This window comes from Pantherophis guttatus, chromosome 10, assembly GCF_059756535.1.
Source record: "Pantherophis guttatus breed Tessera chromosome 10, ASM5975653v1, whole genome shotgun sequence".
Taxonomy (NCBI): Eukaryota; Metazoa; Chordata; class Lepidosauria; order Squamata; family Colubridae; genus Pantherophis; species Pantherophis guttatus.
In genome coordinates this window covers 6269729-6294098 of record NC_142072.1, presented here as the reverse complement: position 1 = coordinate 6294098, position 24370 = coordinate 6269729, and the positions used below count along the sequence as shown (strand labels likewise).

General features: G+C 44.3%; 1 protein-coding gene across 1 annotated transcript; it reads left to right on the top strand.

Annotated features, from left to right (window-relative positions):
- Positions 1-5427: 5427 nt before the first annotated feature.
- LOC117677632 (uncharacterized) lies at positions 5428-24370 on the top strand. Its single transcript, XM_034437949.3, has 7 exons — positions 5428-5580; positions 12056-12169; positions 14128-14274; positions 16733-16876; positions 18234-18368; positions 19235-19393; positions 21823-24370. Exons 1-7 carry the CDS (start codon positions 5532-5534, stop codon positions 23367-23369), a joined length of 2295 nt encoding a protein of 764 aa, XP_034293840.2. The 5' UTR covers positions 5428-5531; the 3' UTR covers positions 23370-24370.

Genomic DNA, 24370 nt, shown 5'->3' with positions numbered 1-24370 from the left:
AGTATCCTGATTGGTTGTCAGACACCCAGGGGGTGGGGGGGTCTTAGCTAGCCTTGCTGGCTGATGTAATCTTCCCAGGTGCCATGTGGTGAGTTTCTGTTGCTAGATGGATCCTATTGTGTTGCAGATGATGGCCCATTGACAAAGATGGGGGGAATGAGTGAGCTTGGCTGAGGCCTTAATGGCCCATTGACAAAGGTGAGGGGAGGCAGAAAGCTGCTTTGCCTTTAAAACATGTTTCTCCATTTCTCATCCAGGGAAATACAATATTCTGCCTTTTAAATTGTCAGGTTTCGGTGTTGTCGTCTCAAATAAATTGCATTTCCAAACAAATAGTCTTTCATGAAATCTTTCATTTATTAAGCACGACAATCTGTCCCCGATTATGTCGTAGCCAACACTGACTTCCTGACCCCAAACCTTCCCTTTCCATTCCCCAATTCTCTGCGTCTCATTGGCCATCTTCCAAATCACTCTCCCCATATCTACTACTTCAGCTCCGAGGAATGTCCCCCCTTCCATCTTCTAGGGGATATTATCTTCAGGGAAAATAAGTAGGTGAAGTGTCAAGCATCCTCTTGCCAGCTGCCCCCTCTTCTCCTCCTTATGTCAGCACTGGAACAAATGTAGTTTGGAGTGCTGACATTAAATATTTCCTAAAATATTTCATTCTTCTAGGAGAGGGGTGGGTGCTAACTTCCTACAGGACAATGGTATAGCTTGCCTCCCAGAGTTGTGAATGCTCCATCACTGGAAGGTTTTGAAAAACAGACCAAATATACTGGGATAGTATAAGGCAAGGGGTTGGAACTAGAAGATCTTGCTGTTTACGACCAGAAGGCTTCGAACTTGACCATCTGCATTTCTTCCCATCATTGTGCTGAGCACAATGTATTTGGCAGAAGATGGTTACGTATTTAGGAAGTCATCTTGACTTAATGGTGTGTGAGGCTAATAAAAATAAATAAACGTCTGATCCATTTCCTGGCAACCTCCCCAACTGTGAATTACGTTGCCACTTCTTAATAGACCTTCTCCATTAACTTTTTATCCTGCATTGACTTGTCTCATTCCTGGAGCCATAAGCGACAATATAAGAGCCCAGGTGGCTCTTATATTGTGGCTCTTATAGTGTTGTTCTACAGGATTCAATCCATCAATCCTGATATCCACTTTGGGCAAAGGCCAACTCCTCCATGGCAACCATCTGGTGAGGAAGCCCATATTGGCTCTCAAAGAACCAAAGAACAAGCTGCCTTTTGGAGCAGAGCTGGGTTCAGGAGGCTTTCCTTGAGCCTCTGGGAGGGCGAAAATGGCCTCCCCAGGCTCCAGAGGCCCTCTGGAGGCTTCCTGAACTTCTGGTAGGCCCGTTTTTCACCCTCCCCAAGCCTCCGACCATGCCCTGCACTTACCTGCTTCCAAAACAGGCCGTGTGGGGACTCCTGGGAGGGTTGGGGGTTCTCTGAACTGCACAGAATCTTAGCTAGAGGTTCTCCCGAACCCCTGCGAACTCCTAGCAGCCCATCCCTGGAAACAACTAGCCAGGTTTGAGCATGCTGTTTATTAGGGCTCATAGTACAATAGGGATCAATGTGTTTCCTATCCTCAAATCAAGGTTCCTAAATCCAGGGTGCAAAGATCCAGACGAACACAAGTTCCCAACAAAGGGATCTTTCCTGCCATCTAATGCTTACCTGGATTTTTGCAACTCAGATAGGATAAACATACCTAAAGGGAAGGCCATTTGTCCTGTCAGTTAGAAAGAATCCAACAATCAGAAGGCGATCCCGGAAATATGGGGCTGTATGCAAATCTGAGCTCCTCTAGCTTTAAACTCCAGGTCTGATTTAAGTTGATATCAAACTTTATTTCTGCAGCTGACTCACACATCTGCCCTTGTGGAACCTTATCTAGCGAGACAGACAGTGTTTATATATCTGTCCATCACCTGAACAGAGGCATTAATTAAAGAAGTGGAAACTGAATCATCATTAAAGCCACCAGAGATTTCCTGGTGCCTCCTAAGTGAGGGATGTCCCCTGCTCCCAGAAGCAATTGCACAAGCAAAACCTTTAAAGTAGTCTTTTAGTAAACATACAACAGGGTGTGCAGCACTGTCCAGCTAAAGGCAAAAAGTGCTTTGGTGCGCCCTGAGGTGCTCATCTCACACTTATCTGCAGCTCCTTAAAGCAGCTACGTCTTTTCTGGGATTGCCAGACCTGGTTGTGCTACAAGAACATCCTTGATAAAGAGGAGTTGATGTATTTCAAGACATTGGGATAAATTTTATGATTGGTTAGAGAGGAAAATATTTATTTATTTATTTATTTGTTTGTTTAAATTTCTATACCGCCCTTCTCCAAATAGGACTCAGGGCGGTGCACAGCCTAAGTAAAAACAAAGCATACAAAATTTAAAAAACAGTATTAAAATAATTAAATATTCTGGCCGTAAATTAAAACAACCCAATTTAAAATCAATTTAAAATTTAGCTCAAGCCAGCCCAGCTAGTTGAAATAAATAGGTTTTCAGGGCCCGACAAAAAATCCGGAGGTCTGTTATTATACGTAACTCTGGGGGAAGGTTATTCCAGAGGGTGGGCGCCGTCACAGAGAAGGCTCTCCCCCTGGGGGTCGCCAGCCGACATTGTCTGGCGGACGGCACCCTGAGGAGGCCCACTCTGTGCGAGCGTACTGGCCGGTGGGAGGCTATTGGTGGCAGAAGGCGGTCTCGTAAGTACCCCGGCCCTAAGCCATGGAGCGCTTTAAAGGTGGTCACCAACACCTTGAAGCGCACCCGGAAGACCACCGGGAGCCAGTGCAGCTCGCGCAGGAGAGGTGTCACATGGGAGCGCCTCGTCGCCCCCATAATCCCCCGCGCAGCTGCGTTCTGGACCAGCTGGAGCCTCCGGGTGCACCCCAGGGGGAGCCCCATGTAGAGAGCGTTGCAGTAGTCCAGGCGGGAAGTGACTAGTGCCTGAGTGACTGTGTGTAGAGAGTCCCGATCTAGAAAGGGGCGCAAATATGAATAAGGATATAGAGATAAAATAGATAGAGAATTGATGGGAGAAAACAATTAGAAAAATAGATACCCAGATGATGTCAAGTAAAAGGAGAAAGGGGAGCGGGGGTAAAAGGGAAAAAAGTGAGATATTATAAAAATGTACGCAAATGATGAAATATAAATAAATAATAATTGAATAAGAAATTTAAATGAGAATAAAGAGAATGAGAAAATCGGGGCAGCTCAAATATCACTTTAGATTGAACTGAAAAGGGAAACAACAGGAGAGAGGCGAAGGAGTAGAGAGAGAGGAAAGGAGAAGAGGGGAGAGGAGAGAAGAGGAAAGGAGAGGAGAAAGAAGAAAGGGAAAAGGAGAGGAAGAAAAGGGAGGAAGAAGAGGAGCAGAGGAGAAGGTTAGAAGGGGGGAAGAAGAGAGGAGTGGGGGAAGAGAAAGGGAAGTAGGAAAGAGAAGGAGAGGAAGAACGGAGGAAGTAGGAGGAGAAAGAGGAAGGAAGAGAAGGGGAGGAGAAGAAGAAAGGTTGGAGTAAAGGTAAAGGGTAAAAGAGCAGCCCTGAAAAAGTGAAAATGAAAAATGAAAGTTAAAAGAAAAGATGAATGAAAAATGATGGAAATGACTGTACATGTAAATGTGTTTATGAGAAATAGAAATAAAAAAACTTTTTTGAAAAAAAAAACCCATGCTTTTCTTAAAACGTTTGAATTCACGGTGATAAGAAAGTCCGGTTTCAGAACTAGGGTGATATAAGAGCCAGATTGTTGGGATGCTGTCCAGCATTTGCTATTTCAAAGTGCTTGAGATGAAAGAGTATTGCATTGCAACATACAACATTGGTATCCTTTCTCGCGGTTTGCTCAACATGTTGAACCAGAAACTAACCCCGTGTTTACATAAGATACCAAGTCAACCCAAACCCCAGATTAAAACTGAGCAAGCTTTGCCTGTGATGTGAATAAGAGGTGGCTAGCTTGCAATGGACCCATCTAAGCATTCAGATAGTAGTCCTTAATTGACAGCCATTCATTTAGTCACCGTTCGATGTGACAATTGTCAACCCTGAAGCTGACCTGACCGAGGCCATTTTTGAAACTTCAGTGTTGCCACACTGGAGCTGAGGGATAGGGAGGGGGGGAATAGAGATAGCTGGGGTTTTGTAGCCAGAACAAAATACTTTCTCTTGGGAACCAAGGACATTCTCACACCTGGTCTGAGAGAGGAGGAGTGATGTTACCTGGCAACCAGATGGTACCTCGAAGAGGCCATCTATGTCATGCATCATCATCCAGAATGCGGCCGTGCGGGTGATTACGGGAGCGACATGGCGCTCCCATATAACACCTCTCCTGCGCGAGCTGCACTGGCTCCCGGTGGTCTTCCGGGTGCGCTTCAAGGTATTGGTTCTCACCTTTAAAGTGCTCCATGGCTTAGGGCCAGGGTATTTACGAGATCGCCTTCTGCTACCGATAACCTCCCACCGGCCAATACGCTCTCACAGAGAGGGCCTCCTCAGGGTGCCGTCGGTCAAGCAATGTCGGCTGGCGGCTCCCAGGGGGAGAGCCTTCTCTGTGGGAGCACCCGCCCTCTGGAACGAGCTACCTCCCGGAATACGGCTGATTCCGGATCTCCGCACTTTCCGTAAGGCCCTGAAGACGTTTTTATTTCAGCAAGCCGGCCTGGCCTGAATAGATTTTATGGGTTAGTTTTTTAATTGCATAGCTTGGGGTTTTAAATTGGAAGGCCGATTAATTTCATTTATTTTTAGTTATCTTAACTTTTATATTGTATGTTATTTTAATTTTCGGCTGTTCACCGCCCTCAGTCCCTTCGGGGAGAAGGGCGGGATATAAATTAAATAAATAAATAAATAAATAAATAAATAAATAAATAAATAAATAAATAAATAAATAAAATGCTGGAATGCATTTTTCCTTTCCTTTCCTCTCCTTTAGCAGGTGATCCTGCCTAATAAGTCTCACTTTGCAATGGAACTTCTGATCTCAACGGTGTTCATAACTCAAGGACTATGTGTGAAGCATTCTTTCCAGACTTACTCCTCATTCCTTTCTCTTCTTACTTGCTCTCCCATTCCCTGCCATGGCTATTCTCTTTCTCCCTCTCTTTTCCTCCTCCCTCTCATCCCAACCAGCTGGGTTGGATTCCTGATGTGCTCATCTTCCCCTGTGTCCTTTGGGATGCTTTCAGGAGCTCCTGACGAATTCCAGCTGTGACTCATCCTGATACCGGGTGGATCTCTCTTCCAGAGCATCCTCTGGGATGGCTGCTCACGTGCCAGAGGTGAAACTGCCCTTTGCCATTCGTTGGGACAGACAGAGGAGGATCTTAGCCTGAGACCAATAAAAACCCAAACAGGTATTTGGTTTTGGGCAGGTCCATATAGACAGGAATGTTCAGCCAGCGATATTTAGAAGCTCATGAGAAGCAGTGACAGGCATCTGGCAACGTCCAAGGAGCAGGATACAAAGGTGGGAAGTTAGAGAGGCATCTCAAGATGGCTAAGAACCTGCTAATGGTACTGCTACTCACCCTCCTCAGCCAAGGTAAAACAAGACTGGGTACCTTGATAGACTCCTTTTTGTTGGTATTCAAGGACCAATCCCAACTCTAATACTCTGCTTTTGTTGAACTTATCAGAATTATTCTACTTTCCTTGGAAGTTCTGTAGCTCTTTTCCTGATGGAAGAATCTTTACTTTTGTTTTCGATTTGTGCCTTAGGGGGAAAGAAATGGTACTCCACTTTCTTCTGGAGAACTTTCTCTTCATCACAACTCTTCTGGTCTTTCTTAGATTATGTTTAACTGTTCTATGCTGTAGGAGCCTTAGAATCCATGTTACGTTTTCACTGAAGTGAAATTTATTTATTTCATTTCATTTCATTTCATTTTATTTATTTATTTGTCAAACATGTCAAGATAACAGGTATAGGCATAAACATAAATATAAACAAGGGAAGTAAATATAGATAAATGGGGACAGTAGGACAGGGTCGGTAGGCACGCTGGTGCGCTTATGCACGCCCCCTTTACGGACCCCTTAGGAATGGGGTGAGGTCCACGGTAGACAGTTTGAGGTTGAAGCTGTGAGGGTTTGAGGCTGTAACAACAGAGTTAGGTAGAGCATTCCAGGCATTGACCACTCTGTTGCTGAAGTCGTATTTTCTGCAATCGAGTTTGGAGCGGTTTACCTTGAGTTTGTACCGATTGTTCGCCTGTGTATTATTGAGGTTGAAGCTGAAGAAGTCTTTGACAGGTAAGATGTTGTAGCAGATAATTTTGTGTACTGTGCACAGATCATACCGCAGTTCCAGATTGTCCAAGCCCAAAATTTCAAGCCTGGTGGCATAAGGGAATTCTATTGTGAGTAGAGGAGTGGAGTACTCGTCTTGTGAAGTACCTCTGGACCCGCTCAATCATATTAATGTCAGAATTATTCTACTTTCCTTGGAAGTTCTGTAGCTCTTTTCCTGATGGACGAATCTTTACTTTTGTTTTCAATTTGTGCCTTAGGGGAAAAGGAATGGTACACCACTTTCTTCTGGAGAACTTTCTCTCCATCAAAATTATTTTGGTTTTTCTTAGATCATGTTTAACTGTTCTATGCTGGAGGAGCCTTAGAATCCATGTTACATTTTCACTGAAGTGAAATTTTATCATCACTTCTAATTTTCCCATCCATTCTGCTTTCTAACACAGCGCTTCTCGATCTTGGTACCTTTAAGATGCATGGATTTCACCTCCGAGAATTCTCCATCCAGCATGCTAGTTTGGGAATTCCTGGAACTTGAAATCCACACACGTTGAAGATGTCAGGGTTGAGAAACACCCTTCTAACACATTCATAGTATTAGAAGTAAAGGTCTTGCTTCAGAAGGGACTTTACCTTCAAGCAATGTAAGATTGTTTATATAGGTCCCAAAGGTGCTTTTTCAAAAGGCAACTGTGCTTTGTTTTTTCCTTGAAGACGTTTCGCTTCCCATCCAAGAAGCTCCTTCAGTTCTGTCTGAATGGTGGAGGATGGAAGGATTGATATTCCTTGCAGTCCTCTGGTCGTTAGCGCTCTTTCTGGGAGTCATTGCGGCCACTTGGAGGTTTATCTGTGCCCCCAGAGAACCTGAATAGTGCCAATGGGTGTGGAGCCTTCTTGGAACTGCTGAAGTGAAACATCTTCAAGGAAAAAACAAAGCCCAATTGCATTTTGAAAAAGCACCTTTGGGACAACCATGACCTGGATGACTGGGAATCTCCATAGGCATTGATATAGATCGTTCTTTCCCAACCTCCATATGCAGATATCAATTCACAATGACAGCTGAGTTGGCTCTGGAGTATTGAGGGCTGAAGTCCACTGTTGGAGAATATTTCAGTTGAAACACCTAGTGTAGATCCCAAAGGTGCTTTTTCAAGAGGCAACTGGGACTTTCTGGTTTTTCTTTGAAGACGTTTCACTTCTCATCCAAGAAGCTTCTTCAGCTCTGACTCGATGGTGGGGAATGGAAGGATTTATACTCCTTGCAGACAGCTGGTCATTTGTATTCTTTTAGTGAGCTGTTAAGGCCACCTGGAGGTTTATCTGTGTCATCAGGGTCACCTGAGTGGTGTAAATGGGTATGGAGCCTTCTTGGGACTGTTGAAAGGACTGTGTTGTAGACTGGACTGAGAATCTCCATAGACATCTAATGTAGACTGCAATCCAGTTCAGTTTACTGAGAAATAAAACCTGGTAAGTGTTTATTGTGCAAAGCAAAATCAACAGATTTGATGGATCGTTGCATCTTAATAATTGTTTGTAGCAGTTGTAGCTGTTCCACCGCCTGTTGATGGTGGCGAACCCAAGATCTGTGGACACTTGAAGAAGCATGATAAACCTCAATGCATTGCTTGTATCCAGTTACAATAACAGGGCAATTATTGAGCACGTGCAAACTGTAATAATAAGGCAAGAATATCTGCAACACGTTTGACAGGTTTGAAAGAAGACATATTATTATATAATAATGTTATTACTAGGGATGCGATGGCTCAGTGGCTAAGACGCTGAGCTTGTCGATCAAAAGGTCAGCAGTTCAGCAGTTCGAATCCCTAGTGCTGCGTACTGGGGTGAGCTCTCATTACTTGTCCCAGCTTCTGCCAACCTAGCAGTTCGAAAGCACGTAAAAAATGCAAGTAGAAAAATAGGGACCACCTTTGGTGGGAAGGTAAGAGCGCTCCGTGCGCCTTTGGTATTTAGTCATGCCAGCTACATGACCACGGAGACGTCTTCAGTCAACGCTGGCTCAGAAACAGAGATGAGCACCACCCCCTAAAGTTGCAAATAACTAGCACATATGTGTGAAGGGAACCTTTACCTTTAATGTTATTAATATTAACATGAATATTAAGCTTTGTCCTGTCTAACAGGTGGTCAGATACTGTGTCCAGCCTGCAGATAAAGAAAACCTATCTTTATCTTTTAACAGGTGAAAAATAAATTTAGCTGCTTCCTCCCATCTATGTTGCAAAATGAACAAGTCATCTGGAAAGTGATTGGGAGAAGAGACAGTTATATTCCTTTATAAACAGTTTCCATATGTTTTAGTTCAGGGTAGTTGTAACGTATAAGTAACTTGATATGTAAGATATTTCATTTTTTTTCAAAAGCCCTTGACCAATTTTTTAAAAAGTTAAGAAAAGTGAGTTTCAGAATACTTAATACAGCTGGAATAAAAACAGGACAACATTCTGATGTTACTCAAAATAATAGAATATATTATTGGCTGTTCAGTCAAGGTCCAACGGGGATTATTTGTGTATATCGGATCTCAACCTCCGTTCACTATCTTGTGACAATTCCCCGCTGAATTCAGTGGGACGTACTTGTGAGAAAACACGCCTTATTTATAATGGAAATGGGCTTTTCTTATAAAGGTGTTTTCTTGTATTTGCGTGCTAGTGGTCAACACTGGCAGCTGGATAGAATTAGAATTAGAATTAGAATTAGAATTAAGTGGAGTGGAGTGGAGTGGAGTGGAGTGGAGTGGAGTAGAGTAGAGTAGAGTAGAGTAGAGTAGAGTAGAGTAGAGTAGAGTAGAGTAGAATAGAATAGAATAGAATAGAATAGAATAGAATAGAATAGAATAGAATAGAATAGAATAGAATAGAATAGAATTCTTTATTGGCCAAGTGTGATTGGACACACAAGGAATTTATCTTTGGTGCATATGCTCTCAGTGTACATAAAAAGACAATATACATTCATCAATAATCATAAGGTACAACACTTAATGATAGTCATAGGGAACAAATAAGCAGTCGAATCATACTAGGAAATGATCAATATCAATATAAATCGTAATGATACAAGCAACAGTCATGCAGTCATAAGTGGGAGGAGAAGGGTGATAGGAACGATGAGAAGATTAATAGTAGTAGTAATGCAAACTTAGTGAATAGTAAGACAGTGTTGAGGGAATTAGTTGTTAAGCAGAGTGATGGTGTTCAGGAAAAAACTGTCCTTGTGTCTAGTTATTCTGGTGTGCAGTGCTCTATAGCGTCGTTTTGAGGGTAGGAGTTGAGACAGTTTATGTCCAGGATGTGAGGGGTCTGTAGATATTTTCACAGCCTTCTTTTTGACTCGTGCAGTAGACAGGTCCTCAGTGGAAGGCAGGTTGGTAGTAATTGTTTTTTAATAAAGTAATTGATAGGAAAATTGAATGCACGTGGGAACTGTTACATCCAGGTCAGCCTCAGGAACTAACAAATATAGAAAGCAGCCAAGTCAAGATGAACTGAAAGTCAACAATGGGACTGAAAAAAAACCCTGATTTAACAGCCATTTTTTCACTCTTACAACCCTTGCCGCATCCCCATGGTGGCATGATCAAAATTGGGATGCTTGGCAACTGATTCACATTTATGACGGTTGCCATGTCCTGGGATCACGTGATCCTTTTTTGCGACCTCCTGACGAGCAAAGTCAATGGGGAAACTAGATTCACTTAATAACCGGGCTACTGACTTAAGAACTGCAGCGACTCACTTAACAACTGTGGCAAGAAAGTAAGATGGGGCAAAAGTGACTTAACAACTCTCTTGCTTAACAATGGAAATGTTGGGCTCAGTTGTGGTCATAAGTCGAGGACTACCTGTATTGGCTGAGTTGCCCATCAGGCTGAGTCTTCCTATGTTTTATTTGCTTGCGAGTTAGCAAGTTCTATGAGGTTTCCTGGTATTTTCTTGTCACCTCCTCTCTGCATTTAATAAAAAGATTAGACTCACGTATTGCAGTAACCTGGCTTTATTAGTTTGGATTAATGCATTATATCAATCCAGGATTGCAGCAGTGGTGAAATCCATTTTTTTTTAAACTACCGGTTCTGTGGGCGTGGCTTGGTGGGCGTGGCAGGGGAAGGATACTGCAAAATCTCAATTCCCACCCTACTCCAGGGGAAGGATACTGCAAAATCCCCATTCCCTCCTCACTCCTGGGGGAAGGATACTGCAAAATCCCCACTCCCTCCTCACTCCTGGGGGAAGGATATTGCAAGATCTCCATTCCCACCCCACTCCAGGGGAAGGATACTGCAAAATCCCCATTCCCTCCTCACTCCTGGGCGAAGGATACTGCAAAATCCCCACTCCCTCCTCACTCCTGGGGGAAGGATATTGCAAAATCTCCATTCCCACCCCACTACAGGGGAAGGATATTGCAAAATCCCCATTCCCTCCTCACTCCTGGGGGAAGGATATTGCAAAATCTCCATTCCTACCCCATTCCAGGGGAAAGGATATTGCAAAATCTCAATTCCCTCCCCACTCCTGGGGGAAGGATACTGCAAAATCCCCATTCCCTCCTCACTCTGGGGCCAGCCAGAGTGGTATTTGCCGGTTCGTCAAACTGCTCAAAATTTCCGCTACTGGTTCTCCAGAACCTGTCAGAACTTGCTGGATTTCACCCTGGGTTGCTCGCTTAGCAAGTTACTTACACTATGAGTTATTCAATAAACAACTCAATAAACAGTTTATTGCAAGATGCAATCCAGTCTCGTATGTTCCCTGAACTATCTGAAAAGGGATAGGTTTATTGGCAATAATAAAATAGCCTAATAATGAAGCTGAGGAGACATGTTTCTACTTGCCTAAAGTAGATAAATAGCCCAACACAACTCCACCCTTCAAAAGGCTACCTTAGATTTCAGGTAAACATCACTGAAGTTTCTTCCAAGCTCATGGAATTGACAAGAAAACAGAATAATTAGACACAAAACCAGACTTTCTTCTTGGTTCCCCCCCACCTCCTTCCAAGACTCTTAAAACTCTGGGTTTAAATTTAAAAATCTCTCAACAGGAAGTTTCTAGTCCTCAGTGTTCTGTGCCATGTAATTGCAGAGGCAGGATGATTAGCTACGGTGATGAATACCGAAGAGATCGAAAAGGCGAAAGTAAAGATGAATCCAGCTTCACATTTCTGGCTCCTGAAACTGGGTGTTAAAAGTTCTTTTAATAGCAATTGGGTTTTCTAAAATCCTTTTGTTGCATGGTTTATTGTGCATGCAAAACTAGTCCCTTTAGGCATAGAAATTGTATTTATTTTTTTATATTATTTATTAAATGTATGTGCCACCCATCTTACTGTCGAGCGAGTCGCAAGCTCACAGGGCACAGATTTAAAAATACGCGGAACATTTTTAATATACTGTACTCTGTATTTATTGTCTTCTTTCTTATCCAATCCATATTATTTCTTTCTTTGCAGCGTCAAATAAACGCATAACAGAGGCTTTTGACCCTCCCTTCCCTTCAGTTGCCTCTGTGCCTGGGTTCATTTAAGGATTTGGATATTCTCTGAGTTGGATGGGCTATAAAAATCTTAAGGAAGGAGTGTCCAACCTTGGCAACTTCAAGACACGTGGACTTTAACTCCCAGAATTCCCCAGTTGGCTAGGGAATTCTGGGAGTTGAAGTCCACACAGGTCTTAAGGGAGTAAAGTGCTACAGTCTTAAAGGTGCCGTAACTAATTTTTCTTCTTTTCTTCCCAGTGTTTTGCCTGCAGTGTAACACATGCCACGGAGAATACAATTGTGTTGGAGAGAACGTGCCCTGCGAAGACTCCTCAGCCAGCTGCACAACATCAGTCCGAAAGGCACATGTGTGTAAGTGTCATTGGTCACAAGCATTGCCCGAAGTGTGTGATCCAAAAACATCAAGATGGCCACAATGGTACGATCGAAACTCCGTCCGCTTTTCAAAACAGGCAGAGCTTACATTGTACTGTTACGGCTACCTTCTTGACCTGACCAGCAGGTGCCTCTCTTTGTACAAAAAAAAAATTATTGTCTTCTGCAAGGAAGTCAGAATATGGGTGGATGGAACATAGAGAAACAATGGGCAGCTGTGTTGAAAAAGTCACTTTAGTGGGATCCATTGTTTGCAAATGCTGCAATCAGTGGTGCAGAATACAGAGTAACAGAGTTGGAAGGGACCTTGGAGGTCTTCTAGTCCAACCCCCTGCTCGAGCAGGAGACCTTATACCATTTCAGACAAGTGGCTGTCCATCCTCTTCTTAAAAGCTTCCAAGGATGGAGCAACCACAACTTCTAAATGCAAGCCGTTTCATTGATTAATTGTTCTATTAGGAAATTCCTTATTCGTTCTAGGTTGCTTCTCTTCTTGATTAGTTTCCACCCATTTCTTCTTGTCCTGCCTTCAGGTGCTTTGGAGAACAGGTTGACGCCCTCTTCTTTGTGGCAGCCCCTGAGATATTGTAACACTGCCATCATGTCACCTTTAGTCCTTCTTTTCATTGAACTAGATATACCCAGTTCCTGCAACCGTTCTTCAAATGTTTTAGCCTTGAATTTCCTGGAGTGAGGACAGAGGAAGCAAAGAAACAAGGGAAGTATAATGGTATGTGGGAAAGACCTTGGGAGACTGGGCAACGAAAAGGGAAGAGAATGGTCAGATAAAAGACAGCGTAGCTTGCAGCTGTATAGTGGGTGAGGAAGTGGCTCAGAAGAAACCCTCTCTAGTTTCTTGAGCAGTACATGGGGGTAAATTATATTTTCAGACTGGCAAGACTGCTTTGGCGTCATAGGGTATATCAGACAGGAATTGCAACCTGATAAGCTTGTTCTACTTTATTATAAAGTTATCTTGGCAGAATCTGTCAAGTCTGAAAGTACAATCCTCCACCCACGGCTTCCTTTACAGCCCTAGAATTAGGGAGGGTCTTTTCTGAGCTTCTTGCCCCACCCACTGTCCAGTTGTGGGCTATGCTGTATCTTATCTGACCGTTCCCTTGGCAGCATCTCTTTGCCTGTCTCCCAAGGTTGTTCTCACCATTACAGTAGGGATTTCCAAACCTGGCTGTCAACTCGCAAAGCATCCCTGACCTGCTCTCGAGTTATCATAGGCCGGGGGGGGATGGGAAATTGGCGAAACTGCACAGCAGCCCAAAACAAATGCACATTCCATGCTTATCTCTCTCAAGGCTGTATCCCAGGGATACCTACAGTAGTCGAATGGGAATGACCTCTACAACCCGCGAAATTGCTCCGTTGGAATGTGATTGATGACACACCCTGGGGGGAGGGGGAAAATGGTCATAATTGGAGCGTAAATTATGTAGGGTCAGAGCTGTCTTCACTTGGGAACTGCGGACATGAATCTCCTAATAAATGACTGGATTTCTTTTGAAGTTTGGCTCAAGACTCATGATTTAATTAGGGCATCCATTGGAATTGACACAGGCAACTTGAAGACTTGTGGACTTCAACTCCCAGCTGGCTGGGTAATTCTGGGAGTTGAAGTCCACAAGTCTTCAAGTTTGGAGACCTCTGCATTACAGGAAAGGATTTTCAGTTTTCCAAAGCCAAACACAGGAAGAGCATTTTTTTAAAAAAAGAGTTCTATTTGTCAAAATAAAAAAAGGAAACCCAACTAATCCCATTCACGTTGTGGGGAGGCAGAAGGAAGTATTGAGGGGAAAAAACAGTATATCTAGAGAATATCTCCTCCACTCTCCCAAATTTTGTCCATCCTGATCATGTCATGGATTGCCCAGCCTAAAAAATATAATCTTTCCATCTCCTCCTTTTTATTTTTTCCTCAGCTTTTCTGGAATTCCAGACTGTGAGGAAAGGCTGCGCTCGACAGCTCTATCCATTTAAATCTCTTTCCATAACTTCGCATCTCGTGACTCTCTCATACCAAGCAAACTTTTGTGCGGAGGATGGCTGTAACAACGAGACCTACTTCGGTGAGTCCTGAAGGGGAGACCCTTCGAACTGGGCCAGGGAGGGGTCCTCTCCCCAAAAGAAGAAAGACACAGGACATTGTAGAAATGATGATGTAGAAATGGTGATTGGCCAAAGTCACCCAGTCAGCTTTCATACCTAAGGTGGGACTAGAACTCACTGCTTCCTAGTGTTTGGCCCAAAGCCAATCAGCCAGCTTTTATGCCTAAAGTGGGACTAGAACTCACAGCTGCCTGATGATTGGGCCAAAGTCACCCAGTCGGCTTTCATGCCTAAGGTGGAACTAGAACTCACTGCCTCCTGGTGATTGGCCCAAAGTCACCCAGCCAGCTTTCATACCTAAGGTGGGATTAGAAGTCACAGCCGCCTGGTGATTGGCCCAAAGTCACCCAGTCGGCTTTCATGCCTAAGGTGGAACTAGAACTCACTGCCTCCTGGTGATTGGCCCAAAGTCACCCAGTCGGCTTTCATACCTAAGGTGGGACTAGTACTCACTGCCTCCTGGTGATTGGCTCAAAGCCAATCAGCCAGCTTTTATGCCTAAAGTGGGACTAGAACTCACAGCTGCCTGATGATTGGGCCAAAGTCACCCAGTCGGCTTTCATGCCTAAGGTGGAACTAGAACTCACTGCCTCCTGGTGTTTGACCCAAAGTCACCCAGTCAGCTTTCATGCCTAAGGTGGAACTAGAACTCACCATCTCCTGGTGATTGGCACGAAGTCACCCAGCCAGCTTTCTAATGCAGGACTAGAATTCCCAGTCTCTTGATTTCTAGACTGGTGCTTTTACCACTAGATCAAACTGATGTTTTGAACTAAAGTACAACTCCCCAAATTTTCAGTGAGCTGTCTAGGAATTCTGGGGATTGAAGTTCAGGTACAAAGAGCATTAAATTGGGAAAGGCTACACAGGGATCTGGTATAAAACACAATGTTGGAGAAAACGACAAACCTGTGCGGTAATGTTACAATCCAAATCTCCAGCTTTTTCACTTTTTCACTCTCAAGTCAGATAGTTTGCAGAGTGATGTTGCAAGGCCCTTATTTATCCCCTCCTCCCCTCTAAAAGATGCCTATGAAAGTCTGATTTATGGGATATCTGGTATCTGCTCGTCCAGCCTTCCTTTTGTGCACTATTTATTCTTATGGGTTCGTCGCACAGTCAGCCAGATATTTAAACTGGATTTGTCATTTTTATCCCTTCGAGTCCTTCCCAAGGACCTTTGATAGGCAAATGTTAATTGTTGGTATTTTTAGTATTATCTCAATTTGTCCAACTCATCTAAGGGCTCTATGCTCTTTTTTTACCTAAAAACCTAATTCTATTCCCCTACAGCTGTCTCAGGAATTCTGGGAGTTGAAGTCCACAGGTTGTAAAAGGGCCACATTTGCCCACCCCTGCCCTACTGTGACTTAGGGGGTAGAAAGTATGAAAATGAGACATTAGTTTGAGTTGAGATGGGCTGGCATTCCACGGAGATTCTCTGCCAGCTTGAAAGCAGCTTCAGATATTGGTGTTCCAGCTTTGTTCCCCCACAACTGAAGAACAAAACTGATTGCTTTCTGACTCAATTGCATTTTAGTTCGTTGCTAAGCGAGGTTTTTGTTTTTAAGAGGCTGTGGCTCCATTTCTCCATTAGAGGGAGCTCTTCCCCTTTGTCTTTCCAAACTTCTGCGCTTCAGGTCTTACAAGGGGAATGACGCCTTCATAGCTTTGCAGTTCCCCTTATTATATAAATAAATAAAATAAATAATAGTAGTTTCTAGGAAAGAAAGCAAAAAAGATGAAATTAACAAGAACCAGATAATTAACTTTCCTTTCCTTTTACTTTTCTTTCTTTTTTTCTTTTTTCTTTTTGTATTGAGTGGGGATGGAAAACAGTATTGTTGCAAGATATGGGGGAGCTGAGTTGGAAGAAGAATTTGTTCTTGACTTCTGAAAGTATTTCAGACTTTTTAATTGCTTGATCTATAAGGGCAGGTCCTTCCTTATTTCTTTCTCTGACCATTAAGTCACTGGGGGCTCCTCCGGCTCTTAACTGATTGTTTCTCAGCTGCATTTCTTCCCCTTGTCTCCCCAAGGTCATTCACACATTCTACTACAGAAACGAAGCAGGATTGGGTCTGATTTGCACTTGAAAAGGAAACCACCTAGAACAGGAGTGTCAAACTCATGGCCCGTGGGCCGGATGTGTCACACTCTGGCCACGCCCACCCCCAGTTTAGTGAAGGGGGGGAAAAGTCATGATATATCATGTGACGATGTGAGTTCGACACCCCTGACCTAGAAATACCAGGACTGTAGGCTTGACTGGAAAATTGAAAATATATTGGCAAGCTGTTTTTGAACATATGTTAACCAGGAATCCACGTAGACCTATCTTTAACTTAATCACACTTGTACAACAACTGGAATAGTGATTGGAAGTTAATTTCCACCCTTTTGTGCACCTCTCCCCAGTCTCTCATCCTGCCCCAACCAATCACATGCGCTGCCATACCTGTGCCTCCCAGGGAGCCTGGTGTCCTGAAGCTTCTCGCACTCAGATCAGCTGTGTTGGGCATCAGGACCAATGTGTGGATCTTGACATCACCGGGAAGTTGGGTAAGTAGGCAAGGAAAAATCTGGGAAAGAGAAAGAAAGAGGTAGGTAGATTGGAGATGGGGGTGAATCAGGGGTGGTATTCATTTACCTTCGCTACCGGTTCACAAATGTGAGTGCAAGTGCCACCTACACACATGCGCAGAGCGTTTCGTGCATGCACAGAGGGTAAAAAATGACATCAGGGCAGGTGGGCGGAGCCTCTCACTGCCGCCGCTACCTATTCGCACAATCCGGATAGAACCGGCTGAATTGCACCACTGGGGTGAATGGCTGGATTAAGATAAATGGAAGAACTGCACCTCTGTTCTTAATTTGATTATTTGAATAATCTGTTTCTCTGGAGAAGCATCCGTGCACATTATACCGAACCATACCTAACCAAAAACCTGAATTCAGACAACATGCTAAGTTCCGCAAAAATCAACTAAGGTTCAAATTAGTCATGATACACCAATGTGGCTTCTAAGTTCATAACTGACCTGTGAAATGCCTTAGAGCAGAGCTGTCAAATTTTCGGCCCCGGGGGCGGGTGCATCATGTGCTGGCCACGTCCATGCCCGGTTTAGCAAAGGGGGGGAGGAAGTCCCGATATGTCATGTGATGCTGCCGTGACCACATGCGTTTGACACCCCTGCCTTAGAGGAACACAGCTGATGAGAAGGGAAGATATGCAAAGCAGTTTCAAAGAAGCACACCTAAGAATTGTGCTGTCGGTCCACAAAAAGATTTCTTAACGTTGTTGTAGCCAAAGCCCATCTCATAAATTTGGTTGTGAATGCAGCTTACACATGTATGGGGATGGGTGTCAGACTCCAAGAACCAAGAAAGACAGGTGGAGTGACTTCTGAGCAGTTCCCTTTATTGTTCCTTACCTGTCGACAGAATCTTGCCAAAGTAAAGCAACTATTTGCATCTTTATACAGTAGATATACTCTGGGAATTGCTAGGAAGGAGTGCACCTTCTCCCTTCTGGAAATCCAGACTATATTCCACCGCAGTGGAATATAACTTTTACCACCCCAACTTTTACCACCCCAACACCCAACCTCCATCCCTGGATGATACCTTTATTCGGATCGGATGTGCAACTTTGGCTAAGTTTTCCAGAACTATTTCTTAGGATACTACATAAGCAGAGAATGGGGGCATTTAAATAAAAAGGTGACCAAGCTGTGAGATCTGGCTAATCATTCATGAAGCTGGACTGAAAGGCCATCACTTAAGACCTCCCAGTGCTGAGATATGCCTTACTCAACCGTTGTCCTCTGTCTCTCTGGGTAAAAAAGATGACGAGGAAGGGATGACACTCAGTGCTGTGGATATAATGGGCCACTCTATCAAACCTCCTTCTTAATAGGTCCGTATTCCAATCTCAAGCTGAAAGGCTGCACCAATCTTCCTGGATGTGAAGACACCTTGAGCTTTTACTCAGGAAGCCGAACCATCCACGCCAGCTGCTGCAATTCTCCGCTTTGCAATACCTTCACCCCAGGTAATCCTCCCCCTCAGTAGTGGGAGTCAAAAACTTTTACTACCGGTTCTGTGGGCGTGGCTTGGTGGGTGTGGCATAGCTTGGTGGGTGTGGTTTGGTGGACATGGCAGGGGAAGGTTGGCCTCCACTTCGCTTCCTCACTTCCCTTTGCAAACAATCAAATGCTTCTCAGCAAGAAGGACATTTGCAAAGGTGGGAGATGATCCATCTCCAAACAAACTAGGTGTCAAAACATAGGATGGATTGCATCTGATCTATGCACGGAAGAGAATTCTGGGCAGCTTATGCAGGGATGGGATTCAGCCAGTTCAAACTGGTTCGGGCAAACCGGATGCCAATTTTACATCTGGTTCATTGAACCGGTAGTTTCAAGGACTGGCTGACTCCTCCCTGCCACGCCCCACCCCGTCCCTCCCAGGAGTCTCCACGCAGCCCGTTTTGGATGCGAGGTAAATGCAGGGGCCAGGCGGAGGCTCTGGGAGGACAAAAAACGGGCCTCCCGGAAGTTCCAGCAGTCCGGAAAGGGGCCTGTTTTCGGCCTCCGGAGGGCTTCCAGTGCCCAGGGAAGGCCCTTTTCACCCTTGTGGAGGCTCAAGGAAAGCCTCCGGAGCCTGGGGAGGGCGAAAATGCCTCCCCCGCTGTGGTACCCAGCAACCGGGCAGAGAACCAGTTGCTAAAATTTTTCAATCCCACCCCTGAGTTTATGTAGGTCATTGTGGAAAGAGAGGCTGTCTGAAATCTCTTATTTCTGTAAAGCAGCACCTCCTGGCTTAATTTTTTCTGTGAACAGCCAAAGGTTCCAGGTCCTGATCATAACACACAAATGTTCATAGGTGTTTCCTACTTTGTATCTCCACCTGCTTCAGACTTGCATCTGGAAAGCCAGGCACCAAACGGATTGGAGTGCTACAGCTGTGTGGATGGACAGGGCTCCGGTGGTGCATGCTCCAACAAGACCATCTCCAAAGTGAAGTGCACCGGCGTTCGTAACATGTGCCTGGAAGGAATTGGCAACAGCCGTAAAGGTGAGTGATCTCAGAACTTTCCACTTTGATTTGTATCACGGGTCTCCAAACTTGGCAATTTTAAGACTTGTGGACTTCAACTCCCAGAATTCCCCAGCCAGCCACTTTAGGATTTGTGGACTTCAACTCCCAGAATTCCCCAGTCAGCCACTTTAAGGCTTGTGGACTTCAACTCCCAGAATTCCCCAGCCAGCCACTTTAAGGCTTGTGGACTTCAACTCCCAGAATTCCCCAGCCAGCCACTTTAAGGCTTGTGGACTTCAACTCCCAGAATTCCCCAGCCAGCCACTTTAAGGCTTGTGGACTTCAACTCCCAGAATTCCCCAGTCAGCCACTTTAAGGCTTGTGGACTTCAACTCCCAGAATTCCCCAGCCAGCATTATTTATTTATTGGTTCGATTTATATGCTGCCCTTTCTCCAGAGACTCAGGGCAGCTTACAATGCGTTAAGCAATAGCCTTCATACTTTTGTATATACCTGCTTAGTAGGGCTTTCGGGGCCCCCTAAGCGGTGTTCTTTTTATACAAAGTCAGCTTATTGCCCCTACAATCCAGGTCCTCATTTTACCTACCTCGGAAGGATGGAAGGCTGAGTCAACCTTGAGCCTGGTGAGATTTGAACTTGCAGTAATTGCAGGCAGCTGGTGTTACTTAACAGCACTTTAGTCTGCTGTGCCATCAAGGCTCTATGGACTTGGTGGCGCAGGCTTATGGACTTCAACTCCCAGAATTCCCCAGCCTGGAAGTTGAAGTCCACAAGTCTTAAAGTTGCCAAGTTGCCACAAATCTTAAAGTAGCCTGGTTTATATAATCTGCTAAATATGGACTAATATAGCATCCTGTCTCATATAATATGTTTTGTCCAAGCCGAAACCAAGAATGCCTGATTCAACATGCCCAGTTCATAGCTGGGATTCCCCAACGCAACCACAAATTGCCCTACCCTGTTGGAGACTTGGCAAATGTGCCAATCCTGAAGGATATTTCCATTAAGTCTACAGGACATCAACCCTTATTGGCCAGGCTCTACTTTCCAGCAATTGAAAAGTGGGTGGAGTTAACAATTTGGAAGGCATTCTGCTCAGGGATCAAAATAGCAATAGCACTTAGACTTCTATAGCGTTTCAAAGTGTTTTACAGCCCACTCTAAGCGGTTTGCAAAGTCAACCTATGGCCCCCAACAATCTGGGTCCTCCTTTTACCGACCTCGGAAGGATGGAAGGCTGAGTCAGCTTTGAGTCGGTGAGAATCGAACTGCTGGCAGTCAGCAGAATTAGCCTACAATACTGCATTCTAACCACTGCACCACCAAGAAAGGAAGGAAATAGGAAAGAAAGAAAGAAAGAAAGAAAGAAAGAAAGAAAGAAAGAAAGAAAGAAAGAAAGAAAGAAAGAGAAAGAAAGAGGGAGGGAGGGAGGGAGGGAGGGAAGGAAGGAAGGAAGGAAGGAAGGAAGGAAGGAAAGAAGAAAGAAAGAAAGAAAGAAAGAAAGAAAGAAAGAAAGAAAGAAAGAAAGAGTTAGGGAGGCATGCATGCAGGCAGGAAGGAATAGCACTAGTACTTAGACTTCCATATCACTTCACAGTGCTTTTGCAGCCCTCTCTAAGCAGTTTACAGAGTCATCATATTGTCCCTACAATCTGGGTCCTCATTTTACCGACCTCGGAAGGATGGAAGGCTGAGTCAACCTTGAGCTGGTCAGGATCGAACTGCTGGCAGTCAGCAGAATTAGCCTGCAATACTGCATTCTAACCACTGCACCACCACGGCTCTACGTGAAATACACGAAACTATACTGAGAGCTAAAGTATAGGTAGACTATGATCAAAACTTGGGCACTTGGCCACTGGCATGTACTTAAAACTGTTGCAACATCTTGGGGTCACATGATCACCATTTGCAACTTTCCCAGCCAACTCGCAACAAGCAATTTTATTTTATTTTATTTTATTTTATTTTATTTTATTTTATTTTATTTTATTTTATTTTATTTTATTTTATTTTATTTATCAAGCATGTATAAGATAACAAATAAAAGTATAAACATAATTTGAGTACATGAAATGGATATGAATAAATGGGGACAGTAGAACAGGGACGGAAGGCACATTGGTGCGCTTATTCACGCCCCTTACAGACCTCTTAGGAATGGGATGAGGTCAACAGTAAACAGTCTTAGGTTAAAGTTTGGGGGGTTTGAGGAAGAAACCACAGAGTCAGGTAGTGCTGGGGAATTCTGGGAGTCCACAAAGTCTTAATATTGCCAAGTTTGGAGACCCATCATGGACTAGAATTTAGACAGTCGGTGACTCCAGAATGGAGACACATCCTATCTCCTGGGGGAGGGGGCTCATTCAATCTCTTCCAATCTAATCAACTCTTGGGTTGATATTGTTGGTTACTCTCCTTTTCTCCTTTTCTCTCCTTGCAGCTGGGAAAGAGGAGACCTTGGTGACTTTCAAAGGCTGTGCTTCCCCTGCCATGTGCCAGAGCTCTCTCTTGGAATTGGTGCAAGAGCTGGAAGATGCTGACATCCTCTGTTGCCAAGGGAATCTCTGCAACAACCGCATCGTAGACGGTGCGATCACGGAATCCCGAGTCCCTGCTGACAGCCCCGAAAACATTGAAGATGTAGGATGTGTCACATTCGACCCCAAGCCATCTAAACCCATACCCACATCTGATTGCTTCTATTCAGATGAGGTGGAAGATGGTATGATGGTGGTGGTGGACTCAACTCACGGTGAGGTTCCATCTCCTGGAAACCACACTGCTGAGGAGACTGTCTACGTGGTTGATGAAAATGAAACGAGTGAGAATTTGGTCAACGAAAGCAGTGCCCGACCTTCATCCCATCATGTCCACACCTTTGTAGATGGGAAACCATATGAGGAGAATCTTTCTGGAAATTCTTCTGAAAGTAGAGAAATGTCTTCTTCTACAGGTGATTCAAACACCGAACATGATTCTTCAGGCAGTTCCTCGGCTATAACAAACCTGGGGACAAGCAATGTGACTTCTTCTGGTAACCATGGTGGTGTGGCTCTCCTGATACCGTTCATCGTTTCCAAGAGAAACAGGACTACCTCTCCAACCACCTCCTCCCCCAAAGAGGTTTTGCCAGCTTCTAGCAATGATAAGGACGTATCAAGCGATAAATGTGAGTCAGAAGAGAAGTGCCTCGCCGCTGGGGGACACTTCGTAGCCACCAATGAGGAGGATCACGGAGGTTCTTCTTCCAGGCACCCTCCATCTTCTTCTCATGGAAGTGGAACTCTACTAAACACCTCCAGCTCTGCTGAAGACACTCCCAACGTTGGTAACTTTCTCAGAGAAGGAAGCAACCAGGAATCAGAATCCTATTCCTCATCCACTGAAAACACACGTAATGTTTCGGTTTTAGCTGTTGAAGAACATGGACCTCCGCATTTTCCTGCCACCAATATCTCAGAAAACACCAACGTGGAGCGTGGCCATGGAACACCTGGAGGTGAAAGCTTCATTGTTGATAATAGTATTCCTGTATCAATCTCTGCCAGCCCTAATGCAACTTCAGATGGCCTGGCCAGCAATGTTCTTCCCAGAAATCCGATCGTCTCTGTAGATAACAGCTCTTTCATCGTAGAAGACAGGACCGGAGCAAATGTTTCTTTAGCAGCAAACATCAACGTGTCTGACTCCATCCACAATCCCGGAATGGGCCTTGTTGCGGCACTTATTACATCCCGTCCCAAAACCACGACTCCGTGCAACCAGCCAAGGTGCGAAAACCCACTTAAAGCGAACCTGATGATTTCATCCGGAGCAGCAGCAGGAGAAGAAGAAGCTACGAGGAACGCTAGCACCCCGTTATTCAGCAATCCTAAAAGTCCAGAACGCAACACAGTAGGAAAAGAGCAAGCCAATAGTGGAGCTCTCGGCCTCACCACAAATTTGGGGCTCTTCTCCCTCGCTTTTTTGTTAGCTGCCCTTACTTAGCTTGTCGTGACGGAGGAGGAAAGCGCATTCATTGGAAGGGTGACTCAGCTGTCTGGATTTTATCCAATCCGCTTCAAAAAAAAAAAAGAAAAGAAAAGAAAAGAAAAGAAAAGAAAAGAAAAGAAAAGAACATGGGAACTTGGTGGTCCGCACATCCACAGCGTTTACAAAAGAGGAAGGGTGAAATTTGCAAATGAGACGCTAGATTAAAATTTGGCAAACTTCTGTTTTGTACAAGGGAATGTGTGCATTTTTATACATGTGCAGGAGAGAATGTATCGTATAAAAACGTATAAAGGCATGGCATTTTGCCCCCTGTACTGTAAAGAACGGTATTGCTTCGTAAACCTTGGGTGCTGTGTAGGGCGCACATATTCAGTTAGATTTGATTCAAAGGGGTTAAGGAATTGGGAACTTGATCTTGACTCTGTGTTAATTCAATTTCAGATGTTTCTGTGGGAACCTGGATGCTCGCCGAGCTTCCTTGTTTTCTTGCAGACGTTTCATTGCAGGTAACATCGGTAACATCACCAGTGCAGTGATGCTTCTCCACATACAATGCACATTTCTGCATAGATACCGAAACAGCTTTTTTTTTCCCCCTTACCAAATAAACCCATTTATTTGCCGTGGTGGCGCAGTGGTTGCAGACTTCAAATCCCGGAATTCCGGGATTTGAAGTCTGCAAGTCTTAAAGTTGTAAGGTTGGACATTCCAGCTCTAAACAGTGACAAGCATTACGATGTTCTCCATGCTTGGCAAATATGGAAGTTGTAGTCCAACACATCAGAAAGGAGGCAGGCCAAAAAAGCCTGCCTGAGTTCTTAACCACGACTCGATGAAAGCCTTGTAAACCTATTTCTGACATGTCCTTATTGCGCCATACTCTTTGCTCATCCTCGGTTGACTTTTGACTGGTGTTGTGTAAAAAAAGGATGCTGAGAGATCTTTGCTTAACCAAATAAGGCCAACATAAATAAAGGGTTTTAGAAAGACAGAAA